This window comes from Gigantopelta aegis, chromosome 10, assembly GCF_016097555.1.
Source record: "Gigantopelta aegis isolate Gae_Host chromosome 10, Gae_host_genome, whole genome shotgun sequence".
NCBI lineage: Eukaryota > Metazoa > Mollusca > Gastropoda > Neomphalida > Peltospiridae > Gigantopelta > Gigantopelta aegis.
The window spans coordinates 14,070,985-14,090,857 of NC_054708.1; the positions used below are offsets into that span (position 1 = coordinate 14,070,985).

Genomic DNA, 19,873 nt, shown 5'->3' on the forward strand with positions numbered 1-19,873 from the left:
AATTATTATTATATGTTTTGTTGATGATCTCGTACTTTTATGTCACCGAATGGTGGCGTTGAGCTTATATTTAAAATCTATTTAATTCCGGGGGCAATTTCATAAAAGGTCGTAAGTTTACGTCTGCGACTGGCAGTTATACCGGGCATAGATTTACAAGTGCTTTGCATCTATTCCACGAAGAAAAGGGAAATGCAGAAAGCCTATTTTAAGGACAAAAGTAAATGAAATATGTGTATTTCTAACTATATTAATTTTGTTGAACTATAATAGTAATACGAATTGTGGTTTAGTCGTAGATTTACGTTTACGTGCAAAACTAGGATTACAGTGTTTTGTGAAATTGGGCCCTGACCTCTATTAAATAATAATATAAAAAAATTAGGGTAGGGTACTATTTGTTGAAATGTATAATTACTTTCATTTGTCTATTTTCCGTCCTGTTTTTCTACTTGCAATTCTTTTTATGGTATTTCTTACAAATTATTATTATTATTATTAAGTTTGTTTTTATGTTTATTTATTTATTATTAATTTAAAAAAAAAAACAATTAATTTTTTTTTTTTTTTTTTTTTTTTGGGGGGGGTAACCTACCGTCTCTTATGCACATTATATTTTTAAAATCTGTTTGATTTCAGAAATAAGCGCACAAAAACATGAACATCTTGATTCTAATTAGTGGGTTGGTTGCGATCACGGTTGGCGAAACGCAACAACAACAACAGCAACAGTAAGTTGTAATAATAATACTGTAATAAAAAAAATCACACACACACACACACACACACACACACACACACACACACACACACACACATGAATAATATAATATAAACAGTGGCGGATCCAGTATCAAATCGAACAGGGGTAATAGCAGGTTGCGAAGCTGGCGTGTAGGGAAGGATGGGTGATAGTAATATTGCAATTATATTGTTATAACAGGCAGGGGCGGAAGCAGGACCTTTCTAGGGAGCAGGTTTAATGCTTAAAAGGGGCACCTTACTAACAGTATTCAGCAGTACACTAACAATGTTAGCAACATATACATGTATTATCTATATGGTAATCGTCCACAGAAATATCAAGCTGCCTAATGCTGTACACATGATCTCCCGCTCAAACCAATAAATGCACTATGTTTATCTGTTAATCTGATTTTTCACGGCTCATCAAATTTTACAGGGGGACAGTTTGTTTACGGTTAAATTAATGCAACAAACTGAATTGGACTGAACTGAATTAACCTCGCAAACATTTCTTGTACAGTCTTATTAATATGCATTGGCGTAGCCAGGGTAAAGCATGGGGGCCGTGACCCTCCGCAGTCACCCCCCCCCCCCCCTTACACGCGCAAACAATGTGGGTGGCCCCTCAAAATAAAACCCTCGCTACGCCAGTGCCTACGCACTCCAACGCACTTCAACGGTCCTGATTTAAACAAGCAAATAAACACTTACCTCTGTTGATATATCAACTCGACACTTGTAGAAAATATTGCAACAGAACAGCACAGTATCATCGTCATTAGGTAGTATTAGATCCATGCATATCAATTATATATTTTTTACATTTATACACATTTAATATAAATATGATTATTAAATGACAAACAGCGATTCTGTTCGCACATTTCTGAAGTTAAAACAATAGTCAGAAGAATGTACGTAGTGTCGGTTTGACATCAACAATCATATTAAAATGTCAAAGCATTGTTGACGTCACGTTAACGTTTTTATGGCAACGTTTCCGGCCAGTTTCGTAACTTAACGGAAAATGTTGAAAAGCACACCCCAGCACCCTTCCTTTTGATCGGCGCCTTACAGCAATTAAAGATAGCGCAGCTCAGCCTACAGTAATAATCCATTGTCAATCAAGGTTAGGATTGATTATGCAAATAATATAAAGTACATAAAACGTATTCATGCCTTAAAATAACAACCAGGTTTTGTTTTGTTTTGTGTTTCTGTCAAATTCAAAATGCAGGATCCACATATTAACCTCTCGGTCATCATTATTGGGTGTTTCAGTAATACAAATTTAAAAAACAATGTAAATGAAATTGTTTGAATGTATTTTTGTTCACTGGCCTAGCTAGAAGGGGGCCATGCAGGCAACCCCCTCCCCATCTCTGTTTCACACTATTTTTTGTTTCCCCTACCACGTTATATATTTTCCTGTCGCCACATAGCATGACTCATAGACAATGTGGTTGCCAAAATGTGGATGCCCCTCAATATAAAATCGTGGCTACAACGATGTTTTTGTTTGTTTGTTTTATTATTATTTTTTAATTGTTATTTTAAGGTGGGGGGAGGCATGTAATTCAAGATATAATCTTTACACGTCACATGAAACATTGGTAATTTGGTTATTATGCGACTTTGAGACTGTCGCTTTACTGAATGTATCTTAAAGCTGTAATCTCGAGATGTATATGTATAATTTAATCGCTTAGAATAGACTATCAACATTAATTTTCTTACTGTCGACAGCATTTGTCTGCATTCGTTATACATCACTTTTAAAAATGTATTCTTCTTCACTATAAAACCGTCAAACAGTTTGTTTCACCTACAGAATGACTATAATTTGTTATACCAAGAAAAAAGAGTAGATTTAGGAAAACGTTAATGGGATTCCTAATTTAGGTACTTGTTCAATTTGTTGAGTCTAGACTAATGTAATAAAACATATTTAGGGGTCATAGGCATGTGACCCTTAATTGTTTCCAAAGGAGGGGTCACGGGACCCCTGTGACACCCCCATGGATCCGCACCTGTTTATATATATATATATATATATATATACACACACAGATAGATCGGGACACAAAATCAAAAAAGTATATAACAATTTGCATTTGGCATTACTGCAGTATACCTTAACCCCCAAGTTACATTCAATGGCGTGACAGTTACGTATTTCATTTTGTATTGAAAATCTCCTGTTACTTACACTGACAGACGATACAGCAGTTAAATCCAGTGTTTGATGTCACTTTGAAAGTCACAATTTGAAAACAAAATTAAGAATATTTACCAAATTACTAAAACATAACTTTAGTCTAAAGTAATATGTATAACTTTAGGATGTATATTGGTATAAAAGAGCACGGCTGGGTGGTAAGAACCAATCACTCAAGGATTCTGTCTGTGCTCCACGACTGGTATACCAAATGCTATGTCATGTACTGTTTTGTTTATGAAATAAAAACAAAATCCATATGAATGATCTTATGATTCTTGTTTGAAGTTGCTAAAAAGAAAATAAAATCAAACCCCAACCCCCCTAAAAACAACAGACACACAAACAAACCCCAAACAAAACACACACACACACACACACACACACACACACACACACACCCAACCCCCCTAAACAAAACCCAACCCCCCCCCCCCCCCCCAAAAAAAAAAAAAAAACCAACATCTCACAACCCAAAACAAAAACCAACTAAAATAACCCACAAACAAAAATCCAGAATGACTCCTATATTGCTTAAACTGTGATTACTTTTTGTTTCACTGCCACTCTTTCCTACAGTTACAAGTTTGGTAGTATCTTGATGTTACATTTTACAGTATAATACACACCTACTCACTAAATTAAAACACTGTGCCAAGGACAGATATCGTAAAGCAGCTATCATTTTCTTATCTTTGTTATCAAAGTTACTGTTTCTTTTCATATTTCAGTGGTCCTCAGGTCCGTGGAACCATATGCTAAAGTTTGTTTTGTTTAACGACACCACTAGAGCACATTGATTTATTAATCATCCGCTATTGGATGTCAAACATTTGGTAATTTTTACATATAGTCTTAGAGAGGAAACCCGCTACATTTTTCTATTAGTAGCAAGAAGTCTTTTATAGGCCTATACACCATGCCACAGACAGGATAGCAGATACATGTACCACGGCCTTTGAAATTGTGATGCACTGGCTGGAACGATATCCCAATGGGCCATCGACGGGGGTCGTTCCCAGACCCACTGTGCATCAGGCGAACGCTTTACCACTGGGATACCTCCCTGAACAATTATATGTATGTGAAGTGGGAGCACACGGCACAACGGTTGGAGGTACACACAGGTTTTGGTTTATATAGGCCCTACATGTATATAGTAGAACCCCCAAAAGTAAGAGCCGAATTTACGAAGCCTGTTTTTCTTAAACGCAGGTGTTTAAGCATAGTAAAATATGTAACTACTAAACACGTGTGTCTAAAGTCTACAACAGGCTTTGTAAATTCGGCCCTAAATGTTTTACACCTCAAATTGCTATGGGCCTGGGCCCCTTTCCACGAAGCGATCTTAGTCCTAAGATCATCTTAAGTGCAGAGGGTAGCTATGCGCTTACGGTAATCTTAGCGCTAAGATCGCTTCGTGGAACGGGGCCCTGGATCCAATTTCACAAAACATCGTAATTGCATACCGGTCATATCTTTACATGTGCTTGGTATCTATTTCACGCAGATAATTATATCATTATGGGAGATGAGGCATTTTAAGGACAAAAGAAAATGAAATATGTGTACTTCAAACTATATTTGTTGTACGTTAATAATAGTAATAAAAAATGTGGTTTAGTCGTAAATTTACATATACGTGCAAGATAAGGCTTACGATGTTTTGTGAACTTGGGCCCTGGTGTTTTTGAAGACATCTAAAGTAATTTCCATCTTTCCCGTGCCCACGTGTTGTTTATAACTTAATATTTCAGTATACTCGTCCAAGAACTCCACAACACTTTCCGGCTGTTTGACGTGAATCACGTAGGACATCTTTCAGTGTCTGACTTCATGGCTTACTACGATAAACTGACCAAAGGCTGTAAGTTAACGCAATCTACGAATGAAATATTTAAAACTTTTAAAATCTGATTTCAGTTTTTAAACATTGTTATTATTATGTGAGAGAGAGAGAGAGAGAGAGAGAGAGAGAGAGAGAGAGAGAGAGAGAGAGAGAGAGAGAGAGAGAGAGAGAGAGAGAGAGAGAGATAGTTAAACGTTTGTTTTGTTTACCGGCACCACTAGAGCACATTGATTTATTAATTATTGACTATTGGCTGTCAAACATGTTTTGGTAATTCTGATATATAGTCTTTGAGTTAAAACCTGCTACATTTTTCATTAGTAGCAAGGGATCTTTTATATGCACCATCCCAATTGGTCCACAGACGGGCATCGATCTTAGACCGACCGCGCATCAAGCGAGCGCTTTACAACTGGGCTACATCGTTCCCCAGATAAGAGAGAGAGAGAGAGAGAGAGAGAGAGAGAGAGAGAGAGAGAGAGAGAGAGAGAGAGAGAGAGAGAGAGAGAGAGAGAGAGACACAGACAGAGAGAGAGAGAGAGAGAGAGAGAGAGAGATAGAGACATAGAGACAGAGACAGTAAGTGTCCTACGAGTAAGTGTAATTTTGTGTCATATTCTTTATTTTTATAGTCAACGGCACCGTCAACCTTGACGCCTACACGAGGCTAATACATTTGCCGCCCGACATAGCGAAGTTTTACTTCAGGTATTACGACATGAACGATGACGGCGAGCTGACGAAAGACATCGACATCAGAGCCGTCTTCCACATGTTCGACCACAACCGTAAGTTGAAAGAAAGAAATGTTTTATTTAACGACGCACTCAACACATTTTATTTACGGTTATATGGCGTCAGACATATGGTTAAGGACCACACAGATTTTGAGAAGAAACCCGCTGTCGCCACTACATGGGCTACTCTTCCGATTAGCAGCAAGGGATCTTTTATTTGCGCTTCCCACAGGCAGGATAGCACAAACCATGGCCTTTGTTGAACCAGTTATGGATCACTGGTCGGTGCAAGTGGTTTACACCTACCCATTGAGCCTTGCGGAGCACTCACTCAGAGTTTGGAGTCGGTATCTGGATTAAAAATCCCATGCCTCGACTGGGATCCGAACCCAGTACCTACCAGCTTATAGACCGATGGCCTGCCACGACGCCACCGAGGCCGGTCAACCGTAAGTTGACGACCACCACGACGTTTCTATAATTTAATCTAAGGTTAAAATACGCTTTTCTGGGCACACAAGTAAACTAAGAGAAGTATATGGTTTAGTAATAGGCCGTGTTAGGCATGCCCATAGGAACCGGGGGGTGGGTGTTAGGATGAGACTGTAGACCCCCCCCCCCCCCCCCATTCGCGAGAACTAAATTTAATTTTTTTTGTCCTACTCTTTATAAACAAAAATAAAAATATAGCTTGTGCCCCCATTAGAGATTGACACCCCCTTCCCCCTCCAGATTTGCCTGTTAGGTCAGGAGTAAAACTGAGCGGTTCGTGTTAATCGTCGAAATTTTCAGAAGTGTTTTAATTTCTAATTCCCGCAAGTTTAGTCATCCCTTTCCTGTGGTTCGAGTTAAAAGGCTCCAGTGTAAAAAACCCAACTAAAACGGTGATATCTTTTCTACGTCTAGAAGAATAGCTATTGCTAGATCTATACAACTTGAAGTAAGGCATACACACACTATTTTATGATGGATTCGTGTCATTGTGTGTGTGTGTGTATGTGTGTGTGTGTGTGTATGTGTGTGTGTATGTGTGTATGTGTGTGTATGTGTGTGTCTCTGTGTATGTGTGTATGTGTGTGTGTATGTGTATGTGTGTATGTGTATGTGTGTGTGTATGTATGTGTATGTGTGTATGTATGTGTGTGTGTGTGTGTATGTGTGTGTATGTATGTATGTGTATGTGTGCGTGTATGTGTATGTGTGTGTATATGTGTGTATGTGTGTGTATATATGTATGTGTATGTGTGTGTGTATGTGTGAGTATGTGTGTATATGTGTGTGTATGTATATGTGTGTGTATGTGTGTGTATGTATATGTATGTGTGAGTATGTGTGTATCTCTGTGTATGTGTATGTGTATGTATGTGTGTGTCTCTGTGTATGTGTGTGTGTGTGTATGTGTATGTGTGTGTGTGTATGTGTATGTATGTGTGTGTATGTGTGTGTCTCTGTGTATGTGTATGTGTATGTGTGTGTATGTATGTATGTATGTGTGTGTGTATGTGTGTATGTGTGTGTCTCTGTGTATGTGTAAGTGTGTGTATGTGTGTGTGTATGTATGTATGTATGTGTGTGTGTGTATGTGTGTGTATGTGTTTGTGTGTATGTGTGTATGTGTGTGTATGTGTATGTGTGTGTATGTGTATGTGTGTGTGTGTTTGTGTGTGTGTGTGTGTGCGTGTGTATGTGTGTGTGTGTGTGTAATACTGTGAATAATATTATACATGTAATAAAGATTTTATTCCACGTTATGAATATTATTTCATTTGTCTTTGTAGACAATGGACAAGTGAGTGAACACGAGTTTGTGGCTGAGGCTATCAAGGTAAATATTTATGAAAGAAATTGGATTTCGTTTGATTTATATCCAATTATAATCGAAAATTGTTCGGTTTGGCTCTACCGATGTGATTATCGATTATAAACATTCATAATCGATTGTGTGAGAAACTGTTAACTGTAGTTGTTTCTCCTGTTGATGGAATTGATGTAAATATATTGGGGTTGGGTTTTATTTCCATGTGTACATATAGAACAGGTTTGTTTGGTTATTAAAGGTAAAATTAGCAGTTTGCAGGGACAATCCCGCTGAACACGACAATATGTGCTTACGTTTATGTAATTTAAACGATTGTGTAATCGAAACTTAATCGGTTGGTGCAAACCGATTGTAACCGATGATCGATGTCGAAATTCCAACCGATTCCCAACACTACTGGGCACACTCCCCGGCTGTCTTTGCAGGACATTAGGTTTGTGGGTAATAGTTAACGGACAATGATAGAGAAGTGACCTTGCATCTACCAATTGCTCTTGTTAGGAGCTGGTACCAGGATGCGAACCCAATACCGATGGATTAACCACCACACCGCCGAAGCCGATTTATACAAAATATATTTGTTTCACATGAAAAAGACCTAGTTAGGTGAAAAAAGTAATTTAATTACTAATTCCAGTTTAGTTATTTCTAAAAGCAATATGTACGTTTCTTGTCAAATTTGTTGTTAAATAAATTATTTGTAATATCTAGATTCACCAGCAAATGGCTAAACACGTCAGTCCAACGTCTCTGGAGTTTATTGGTATCGACGGTAACGGCGATGGTTTCATAACTCTGACGGATTTCCAAAAGTTCTATGACAGCTACGACCTGAACCGTAAGTGTGTGTCATACAGGCGTGGATCCAGGTTTTTGTTTGGCAGGGGAATCTACATGTAACTACTTCAATGGAAGTTGTGTATTAGTGGTGAATGCACATTAAAATTGGTTGAAAAAAAAAAAAAACATTTGTTCGTGGGGGAGAGCAGGGTGGGATTCGAGAGGGTCTTGACCCCCATGGATTCGCGCTTAGCATAGACGCAGCTAGAATGGTGCCAATCAATGGTGACCGATGGAAAAAAAGGGTAACTGCTTGGGGTCCTATATTTTAATCCAATAGTCGATTATTAATTAATGGTGTCGTTAAACAAAAACAAACAAACTATTCTTTAATATCGAAGTATTTATAATAGATCACCAACTTATACTCCGCCCCCCCCCCCCCCCCCCCCCCCCCCCCTCCAAAAAAAAAAGTGTCATTTTTCGATCAACTATTTGCAATCTAGAGGCATGTTTTGAGGGCGAGACTGGTATTTGCGTCTGACGATAAATGAAAGTGTTAGGATAAAATCCAATGGTACCAGTTTAATTGGTTCGCGCGCTCACCATCCTCAACACGTCACGGGTCACATTCAAATGTAGTTTTAGTGACACCGACAACGCGTAGCGCCCAGCTTTTCGTGATTTGAATTTCCTTAACTGCCGCCTTTGTAAAAGATCAGTTGAATACGCTTGCAGAAAAGATAAAAATTTGTCTTCATCTTATTGTATAACTGTTTGGCGAACGACCTTATTTATTTATTAATATAATATGTAATAATATGTAACACCTATGGTATCAGTTACCTTTGATAACCTGTTTAGGTGTTTAAACATAGCATCGAGATTTATGAATTACATCTGTACATTTGAACAAACCAGTTGATACCGAAAACATGCGAACTGTGTTTGTACTTTGCACAACCACCTGTAGGTTAATTTTGGTTTCCATACATGTAAGATGTCGTTACCCGACGCAGATCAACGCAGACTAAGGCTATGTTTTATGGTAACCAGTCGCAGACAGTCTGTGTGTCTAACAGATGTGACGCAGATCGTCTGCGACTGGATACAATAAAAACCGATCGGCGTCAGTTACAGACTGTATGGAAAGCAGACTTTTACTGTATGGTTTCAGACGATGGCCAAATAGACCTCCAAGAGTTTATTAAGTCGTCACATCTGGACAGAGCAACAGCTAGCAAAATCTTCCACTTCGGTGACTCGGACCACAACAACGTCATTGACAAGCAGATTGATCTCCTGGCTCTCATCACCCACTACGACAAAAACGGTACTTAGTGTACCCAGATTAATTCCATAGAAAACAAATTTTCACTTTTCTTTATTTTATTTTATGTTGTTGGAATGCGAGCTGATAGTGCATGATGCTGTGTAATTTTGTGAAAATTTTATATAGATTTTTAAAAACATAATTAAAATTATTTTTTCAGTGTAATTCGAATGCTAAATAGTACAAAAATTGATGTTTTAATTTTTACTTTTTATCCGCCATCGTGAATATCTGGCAACCATTTTTAAAAATGGCTACCTGAAATATTAAAAAAAATTATAATAAAAAATTATTTAATTAATTCCACAGAAAACAAAATTCCAGATTTCTTTTCTTTTCTTTTGTTTGGAATCAGAGCTGATTGTTAGGCTGTGCAATGTTAAATGGGTGGCCAATTTCCAAACTTAGATGATTACTTCGTCTTGAACTGAATGCCAAAGTTTATTGATTCCTATATTAAATAACGACGACTGCTGGGTTTGACATACACATGTAATACGTTTTGAATAGTTACTGTATCTTCACTTTTGTGACAGGTGATGGAAAACTAAACTATCAGGAATACACGGCTTATGGAAATAATGTAAGTTTTACTGTAAAACAAATTGATCAAGAAAATTAGCGGGTTTTTTTTAAAAAGATAAAAAAAGGTTGCTCAGTGATTTTGAAAAAAAGAAGTGATAGGGATAGATTTTATTTGTATTATTATATTTTTGAAAGTCAAGGAAACCATAGCTGAAAAGTATTAAAGGAACTATCCTGAGTTTTTCACCGTTGTAACATATTTCCAAACCATTAATAATGTTTAACAACTATAGTTACATCTAGAAAACAATGTAGGCCTATTATTTAGAATATCATTTTCTGTTTATCGACAGTTCGCTCCTAATTTGAAAATAATACATTGTCCCCACCAGTCATGTCATAGGGTTTAAAGGGACATACCCTAGTTTTTAAACACTAAGGCATATTGTTGTCTATTAGAACCGTTTTTGATAACTGTAATCATACTTTACTTAGATTTTATTAGTTAGATTATCCATTTTCGTACATTCGAATTGTTTTGGTCTTCTTGGTGTTTTTAATATCACAAAATGCATTTCTCATATTTTTAAAAACGCACGTGCGTCTGAGAGGTAACAGTTATGGAGTCGAGTTTTAGTCTATTTTTAAGAGGGTATTTCACCATTTCAAAGACACAGACTCATGTTTCACTCTATTGTAACTTTATCCAAATGTGTTACAGGTTTGTAGATTAACTAAACTTAGTGTTAGTTTTCACAGGCTGAAACTAGGGTATGTCCCTTTAACGTGCACATTCACAACAAGCTGTTGTAGCGCACGCCTGTAATGGGCGCAGGTGTCCATCTAATATAAGCCTGCTCCTACGTCCAGGACGGAAAAAGGGTTGGTGTGGGTGGAAGATGGGGAACGTCCGCGCTGGCAAATGCAAGACAGCACCAGCAGCCCGACTGGGGTCGGTAACGAGAGGTGGTATTGGCGGTGTTATAGAATTTTGAATGTCCCGTGGGATCAAGTCAAAAAGTAAAAGGATCACGCAAATTTCTTGAAGTTATTTTGACCCATTCTGGAACGGTTCATTGAAAGAAAAAGTGATTAGTTTTATTTATTTTGCGCCATGAGTTAATCTCAAATTAATATATAATAGCTCCCCCCGCCACCCCCAAGTTACTGTCATCTTCCGACGCATCCATTCATACAGGCGTTGGAAGGAACACTTGACCTTAATTTTTTGTTTGTTCGTTATTTCATTTCATGTCAACTTATTTCCGTGCTTATATCCAATTAAGGTTCAAGCACGTTATCCTGGACACACACCTTAGCTATCTGGGCAGTCTGTCCAGGACACTTGGGTTAGTTGTTAGTAGTTAGTGAGAGAGAAGAGGGTGTAATGATCTTAATCTACCCATGATTGAGTTGTTAAAACTCGCTCTGGGTGGGATCCGGTACCGGGCTGCGAACCTTGTACCTACCAGCATTATGGCTTAACCACGACACCACCGTCCGACACGAATTAGCTGCTTTTGTGGGTTAGTTGTTAGTAGTTAGTGAGAGAGAAGAGGGTGTAGTGGTCTTACACCTACACAAAGAGTCGTTAAAACTCGCTCTGGGTGGGAGCCGATACCGAGCTGCGAACCCTGTATCTACCAGCCAGGTGGCCTTATGTCCGATGGCTAAAACACGACAGCACCGATGCCGGTGTATTCGTCATTTATTACCTTCACGAACATATGGGAGATAACTCGTGTATTATGAAAAATTATCGGTCTGGATATCAACTATTAGCTATGATACTCGTAGATTTCCGAGACCAAAGAGAACATCGAACAGTTTAGTAATCAGAGCCTTATTTAAAAAGTATTTTGAAACAATCCTTACAATTTACGACTATCCTGTAGTTGGTTTGTTAGACGGCTGTAAATCTTCATTAAGGGGCATGGCAATCGTGATAACTGCATATAAAATGTATATTAAATTGTATTTGTTTTCTATACAGCTTAGAGCATTATTTGTGACACCTGTTGGCAAGTAAACGATATCAAGGTGAGTAAAATGTCCAATGTATTAAAAACAAATGAGTGTTCTCTGCAGAGGCGGATGTAGGGGGGTCCCTAAGTTTGCAGCAGTTATATATTTTATTATATATTAATTTTAATTTTTTTACGATCCCCCTCCAAACCTCCCCCAAAGTTCCCATAGCATTTCGCCTCATGTCGTTGCCCCCCCCCCCCCCCCATGGATATTCTGGATCCGCCATTGCTCTGGTCTCTAGTAGTACTTTTAAAATCTGACAGTGACGCAGAATAGGGTCAGATAAACACTGGTCTATATGTTAAGGTATTTCTCGTTCCAGCTGATGTCAAAGTATTTGGTATGTGCTATCCTGTCTAGGATTGTAAATATAAAAGATTCCTTGCTACTAATAGAAAATGTAGCGGGTTTCCTCTCTGAGACTATATGTTAAAAATTATCAAATGTTTGAAATCCAATAACCGATGATTAATAAATCAATGTGCTCTAGTGGTGTGGTTAAACAATACAAACTTTATAGATTACAGAAAACAATTTATATGAATGAATGAATGAATGAATGAATGAATGAATGAATGAACGAACGAACGAACGAACGAACGAACGAATGAATGAATGAAGGAATGAATGTTTAACGACACCCCAGCACGAAAAATACATCGGCTATTGGGTGTCAAACTATGGTAATGCAAATAAATAAAGTGATGATCAACATCAATATAAAAATTCAAGGTTTAAACAAAAACAGTGTAAAGAACAGTGTAAAGAACTGTGCAAAAACACAAATATCACAGAATGTTACGGATACTGAATTTTACTAAAAACTTCAATTTTGTGCTGTATTGGCCATTCTCAAAGAAAATGTTACACCCCTGCACCACGGTGAGGTTACAGCACGCGCAGGGGCAATTTATATGAGTGCGCGTTAGATATCATTTATTTTACAACAAATTGTTTCGAAATGTATTCATCTAGCGATTTCGCGTTTTAGATACGTTTTTAAAAAGTTGTAAGATAAAGGTTATATAACAGGCACTACAGGTGTAGTGTTATGTTTAAAATGAATTAATTAATGTTTATCGACACCCCAGGAATGTGTTATGTTTATTACGGTCCTCAAAAACACATTCTTAATGCTGTTTGCAATTATAATGTATACTCTTCAAAAGAAGAAACGCAAAACCACATTGTCGTAACATTTGGAGAATTGATTTAATTATTGAATGGTGAGTCCGATAATTACCAAATGTTGCAGGATTGTTCACAATTCACTCTAGTCCATTGTGAGTAAGTGATAGGACACACCACCAAGGTCAAGGTCATCTGCAGTCAATACCGGGTGTGGCCTCCGCGTGTGTTGACAACTGCCTGGCACCGCCTGCCCATTGAAGCAACCAGAGTACGGATGACGTCCCGGGGGATGGTGGCCCACTCGGCCTGCAAGGCTGCTGCCAGCTCGGGCAGGGTCTGGGGCTGTGGTTGTCGCTGTCGGAGGCGTCGGTCCAACTCGTCCCATAGATTCTCAATTGGGTTCAAATCCGGTGATATCGATGGCCAAGGAAGGACATTAATGTTGTTGTTCTGTAGGAAAGCCGTTGTGAGACGTGCTCTGTGAGGCCTGGCGTTGTCATGTTGGAACACTGCGTTGGCGTTGGCCATAACTGGAACGATGTGTGGCCGGAGGATCTGGTCAATGTAGCCCTGTGCATTCAGGTTGCCCTGCACGTGGACCAGGTCAGTTCTGCCAGTGTGTGAGATGGCTGCCCACACCATGACACTACCCCCGCCAAATCTGTCCACTTCCTGCACGCAGTTTGCCGCATAACGTTCACCACGACGCCTATACACGCGACATCTTCCATCATGACGTCGGAGCAGAAATCGGGACTCGTCACTGAACCACACCTGTCTCCATCGCAGTTGAGGCCATTGTCGATGAATCTGGCACCACTGCAGTCGGAGTCGACGGTGTTGTGGTGTTAAGATGACACCTCGAACTGGACGTCTGGCACGAATTCCTACCTCACGTAGGCGGTTCCGTACGGTCTGGTCGGATATCCTGCGCAAACCTGGTATTGCTGCGGCTGTGGAGGTGGCAGTAGTCAATCGTTCCCGAAGGTGGCGTACCCGGATGTAGCGGTCCTGCCCGGGGGTAGTGACCCGTGGTCGACCGGATCTAGGGAGGTCACGTGTTGATCCATGTTGCTGGTAACGGTCCCACAGTCTGGAGATGGTGCTTGGGGACACATGGAATGCCCTGGCAACGGCCGTTCTGGATTCGCCTGCGTCTAGTCGGCCGATGGCATTGTTTCTCTGCGGTTCACTGAGACGTGGCATGTCCTGGATTGTCAACTGTCGGCCAGATACAGAGGCCAGGCAAGCGAACACCCTGCACTTTTATACTGTTGGTGTTCATGTTGCACGTGCAGACAACGCACGTGCAGTGGTGACATGGTTTGCACGTGGCTGCGTTTTTGCGAATATTCACATTTTGGAACTTTATTGTACAGTAGCTGCGTTTTATCGAATGTAACCGTGGGAATGTGTTTGGGACATGCAATGACCTTATATTCACAAAGCATGAACCGGTAGGAAACATAAAATCGGAGTTATAACCCATTTGTACCCTTTTGCGTTTCTTTTTTTGAAGAGTATATTTAGAACGCCTGCACATACACAGTTAACTGAGAGGTAGCAACCGATTTCGGTAGTGTTAATTTCAATGGACTGTTTAGCTCTGACATCTATGTCTTCAGCATGAAACAGCGAATTAGATATCATTATATATTATGTTGAATACTACCGTGCGATATCGCATATCTTACATAGTGATCATTCTCTCCAATTGGTGTGTAAAAATTACAAGGTTATGAATAAAATTACAGTGAGAGAGAGAGAGAGAGAGAGAGAGAGAGAGAGAGAGAGAGAGAGAGAGAGAGAGAGAGAGAGAGAGAGAGAGAGAGAGAGGTTATATATTTAGTTTGCCTTATAAACAAAATAAACATATTTATTAAATTTAATTTTGTATGACACTTGTATGTCACACGTTAACTTATTGTATCATATTATGCTACTTTATTACGTTTAACTATATTTTCAGGAATCAACAGAGGACGATGTCAGTTACTTCTAATCGAATGTGTCCAATCTGAGAGTTTATATTTAGAATAGAAAAATGAAATATGATGATTATTTTTTCTTATTTATTTTGAACGTTTGGAATTATATTACTTAAAACACACCCATATCTCTCTTTCACGTTCTCTTTCTCTGTCATTCCTCTCTCTCTCTCTCTCTCTCTCTCTCTCTCTCTCTCTCTCTCTCTCTCTCTCTCTCTCTCTCTCTCTCTCCCTAACCTCATCTTTTTTTCGCGTTTGTTCTGTGTTAAAGCTGGGTTTTTTATTTGTCTGTCTGTCTGCCTATACCTCTGTGTGTCTGTTTCTCTCCCTCTTTCTCCATCTCCCTCATTCGCTCTCTCCCTTCTCTCACTCTTTCCCTGTCTCACTCTGTCTGTCTGTCTGTCTGTCTGCCTCTGTCTCTTTATATCTGTCTCTTTCACTGGTCTCTCGCTATCTTTACCTTCATCTCCTATCTTTTTTTATATTTATCTCTATTCCTCCTTCATTATTCTGTCCGTCTGTCTCTCTCTGTCTGTCTGTCTGTCTGTCTGTCTGTCTCTCTCTCTCTCACTCTCCTCCTCTTTAAGTGTATGTAAACACCAAACAGCAGTAGTGTAAAACGTGTTTGTCCTTCCTTCTTGAGAAAAACAACGTAATACGTTAATAACGGCATGTGATAACGTAACACGAACACGATGCTGATGGATCGTGCACGTATGAACTCCGTACAGTCATACAGGTGTGACCTTCACTAGAGTGTGTATTTTATAAACACTTTTTATATATATATAACTGTATTTTACTCTTTGTTACATACCGCGACCTATATAATACGAGAAGTTAGAGTGATACAGCTACAAAATAAAGCCACTACACCCCACCCCACCCCACCCCTCCCCCAATAAAAATGGAAGTTATTAAAGATACTGTCACGAGTTTGCAGCCATTGTAAGATGATTCCATTTTATTTTATTTATACTTATTTTCTTGCTTATATCCTATTAAGGCTCAAGCACGCTGTACTAGGTGCACACCTCAGCTATCTGGGCTGTCTGTTAGTGAGAAAGTGGTCTTACACCTATCCACTGAGTCGTTAAAACTGTATCTGGGTGGGAGCCGGTACCGGGCAGCGAACCCAGTAACTACCAGCCTTATGTCCCATGGTTTAACCACGACACCACCGACGCCGGTAGATGTTTCCTTCTAAGACTTCCTCTTAAATACCCAATGACCGATTTGTTTTTCATGCTGGGGTGTCGTTAAACATCCATCCATCCATCCATCCATCCATCCTCTTAAATACATTTTCCTGTTTAGAATACCAGTGTCTATACATCCAGTGTGTTTGCGGTCATGTGCTAATGTATTGTTCATTCTTGTATATATTTTGCGGTCAGTATTGTGTAAATCCCCCTCTGTTTGCGAGACAGGCAAGAATTCGACGTGGCATACTCCTTATCAATAATCCAAGGTCGGCTTGGTTCAGGTTATTTCACTCATCCTGCAAAGCAACGCCAAGTTCATGACGAGTTGTCGGCGGCTGTTGACGTTGACGTAAGCGTCTACCAAACATGTCTCACACATGCTCAATAGGGGAAAGGTCAGGACTGAGAGCTGGCCATAGTACAGTGGTGGTGTTTTGTGCCTGGGGGTAGTTGGTAACAATTCTGGCTCTGTGTGCCCTGGCGTTGTCATCTTGAAAGTGAAAATGACGGCCATGGTGACGTGCAAATGGCACAACGTGTGCTGCCATGATGTTGTCACGGTAGTACAGACCAGTGAGACGTCCATTGACAATGTGCAAACCTGTTCGTCCCGTAACTGTGATGCCACCCCAAACCATAACGGACCCACCTCCAAAACGGTCATGCTGTCTAACGTTTACATCATGGAATCGTTCATTACGTCGACGCCACACTCAGCTGCGTCTGTCATGGAAGTCCAGTGTGAACTTGGATTCATCAGAAAACATGACATTACTCCATCGCCGAGTGTCCCAGTGCTGGTGCTCCTGACACCAACGACGTCTTTCAGTAATGTGACGGTTGGTCAAACGTGGAATGACACGAGGGCGCCGTGCATGCAAATGTCACCTGTGTAGCCGATTTCTAATCGTCTGACCACTCACTCTCACACCTGTAGCTGTGTGAAGCTGATCTCTGATCTTAGTGGCACTTTAAGCACGGTTTCTTAAAGATGACGTACAGATGAAACGATCCTGTTGAGCTGTTGTCGCTCTTGGTCGACCTGAGCGACGTCTGTCGTCCACATTATGTGTCTGACTGTATCGTGCCCATAATCTGCTTATCACCGATTGTGACATGTTCAGCGTTTGTGCCACAGCGGCCTGTCTCGTGCCAATTTGCAACATACCAACGACAAGTGAACGCTCGTCATGTGACAGTCGACGCATGTCAGAAATGTGTAATTTCAATACAAAACAATACAATCTAAAGTCTGAGTCCAAAAGAGTATCGATGCTATGGCTAGGAATTACCTGTTCACTTTAATGTATATCTCGCAATGTCTGTGGTGTTGAATGTGCCGCCTATATGTTCCTAGTCAACTCCTGACAATATGAATTGATTTTTGATGCAATACTTTTTTCTTGTTGCTATCTGTGTAATATATATATATATATATATATATATATATATATATATATATATATATATATTATATGCATCTATGTATGTATGTGCCTCTCTCTCTCTCTCTCTCTCTCTCTCTCTCTCTCCTCTCTCTCTCTCTCTCTCTCTCTCTCTCTCTCTCTCTCTCTGTGTGTGTGTGTGTGTGTGTGTGTGTGTGTGTGTGTGAAACAACGAGCCTGCCAGACGTAATCTGACATGCAGTTTGTTATCAGCCTCGGAGAATATGGTACCTATTCCTTTGTCTGCACTATGGTTGTGTTATCAGTTTGTCTGAGGATGTCAAATAGGTGCATGACATAGTTGTATGTCATAAGGGTTATTCCGTAAAACGATTTGACGCAGCGGAGGTGGGATGGTGGTGCCAGTTGTTGTTGGTTTTTGGTACCAACTACAGTGAAACCCTTCGAATCTGGACCCTCTAAAAACGGGAATTTGCTAAAAACCGGACGTTTCTCAAGGTCACCTTTTAAATACCAGGGCCCCGTTCCACGAAGGGATCTTAGTGCTACGACCATCTTAAGTGCAGAAGGTAGTTATGTACTTAAGGTGATCTTAATGCTAAGATTACTTAGTGAAATGGGGCTCTGAAGCTTTCTAAACCGGATACCACTTTAACCGGTTTTTGTATTTGTTGACATGAATGTCCAGTTTAGAGGGGTTTCGCGGTAACCATTACAACAAAAATGATCTAACATCATTTGTATTTAAATAATTCCCTGCAAATGCACCAACCCGTAAAGTAACAATTTGTATAACATAATTAGGTCATCCTGACCTACTTTACTCATACCGCTGAATACACGATTGATTCCGTCTGTTGCAGTATTGTAAAGTCGCAGGGTGTGCCCCAAAAAGATGAGCCAGAACCGTCAGTGGGTGCAATGCTAATGTCAGACTACCAAGTGTTACGACGGAGTTTGCCAACTCGCATATCTAACGATTTCTACAACTGTCCAGTTGCTAGTCTGATTACTCTTACTACTCGATTCTCGTCGTATACAACTCCTACCCATTAGTTGTTAATCTGAGCGCACCCATCGTAAGTCGGGAGTTGGGGAAATTACAACACAACCATCGAGTTGGCCATGTTCGTCGTGACAGTTGATAGTCTAATATTAGATTATATACAAAGGAAAACCGATGTGTTAGGAAACCAAATGGATCATTTTTACTTTTATTTCAAGTTAGGTTTGTGATTTCCAGTTGAGATTCAAATATGCTGTCGTGGGCATACCGTAGGCGTTGGAAGGTGCAGTGTCCCACACCTCGGAAAATAATTTGAATGTGTTACGAATTGATAATTAATATGCAGAAATGCATAACAAGTAGGTCGTGGTGACCTCTTTATGGTACACACTGCCATCCCCAAGTTGTACGTGAATGCAAAGTTTGATGATCCTATATGAATTGACAAGGAAGACATGACATGTGTAAGGATTTCCTTTAATGCGTAAAAAGTATGTCATGGTGACCTAGTTATGGCACGCGACACGCCGCCATCCCAAGTTGTGTACATGCATACGTGTTTTGATGATCCTATATGAATTAATAAGAACGATATGCCCCGGAAACGAAACGTTTACGGACGTACGTACGTACGTACTTTCGGACAGACGGACAACGCCATACCATAATACGACCCGTCAAAGACGTATGTATAATTCATATATAGACCTCTACCCTCCTCTGTTGGTGTCATCTTCCGACGCCCATGCGAACATCTCCGCTATCTGATCTCTCCATCCAAGACAGAGGTCAAAGGTTAATTGGAATTGTTAATAATTAAAAAAAATCGGTGGCCCTGTACCCCCACGCTGAGTCAAGGGATGGCAAGTCAGCATTTATCAGCGTTAAAGCCAAAACGGTAACAACTAAACCATCGCTTCCAGTATACGACTTAAGACTTCTCACCCCTTCCCCCGAATAGTATACTGGACAGCGCCTAATGTCAAACTAAGACGAACATTGGTTCTATGAGAGTAAACACCTGTACATATGACTGGATAATCATGCCACTTTTATCTGTATATTAATCTATATATTCAGCAAAGTCATTTGTCTGTCCTC

At 39.9% G+C, this 19,873-nt stretch overlaps 2 protein-coding genes across 2 annotated transcripts in view; one reads left to right on the forward strand and one right to left on the reverse strand.

The window, feature by feature from the left end:
* Positions 1 to 1,582, reverse strand: part of LOC121382851 (WD repeat-containing protein 46-like) — a 64,890-nt gene extending 63,308 nt beyond the window's left edge. Inside the window, exon 1 of the mRNA XM_041512478.1 lies at positions 1,459 to 1,582. Within this exon, the coding sequence (XP_041368412.1) occupies positions 1,459 to 1,545 (87 nt within the window). The 5' untranslated portion in view covers positions 1,546 to 1,582. The remainder of the gene's footprint in view (positions 1 to 1,458) is intronic.
* On the forward strand, positions 634 to 15,222 carry LOC121382853. Its single transcript, XM_041512481.1, has 9 exons — positions 634 to 731; positions 4,723 to 4,832; positions 5,447 to 5,602; positions 7,330 to 7,376; positions 8,082 to 8,208; positions 9,328 to 9,483; positions 10,020 to 10,066; positions 12,002 to 12,048; positions 15,137 to 15,222. The coding sequence occupies exons 1-8, from the start codon at positions 658 to 660 to the stop codon at positions 12,035 to 12,037; spliced, it is 753 nt and encodes a 250-aa protein (XP_041368415.1). The 5' UTR covers positions 634 to 657; the 3' UTR covers positions 12,038 to 12,048; positions 15,137 to 15,222.
* The last annotated feature ends 4,651 nt before the right edge of the window (positions 15,223 to 19,873 follow it).

Bases quoted from the DNA above. Each gene is read 5' to 3' on its own strand.
- LOC121382853 (XM_041512481.1), top strand. From the start codon at position 658: ATGAACATCTTGATTCTAATTAGTGGGTTGGTTGCGATCACGGTTGGC. The intron at 5,603-7,329 runs GTAAGTTGAAAG...TTGTCTTTGTAG, and splicing joins CCACATGTTCGACCACAACC to ACAATGGACAAGTGAGTGAA. The intron at 10,067-12,001 runs GTAAGTTTTACT...TTTTCTATACAG, and splicing joins ACACGGCTTATGGAAATAAT to CTTAGAGCATTATTTGTGAC.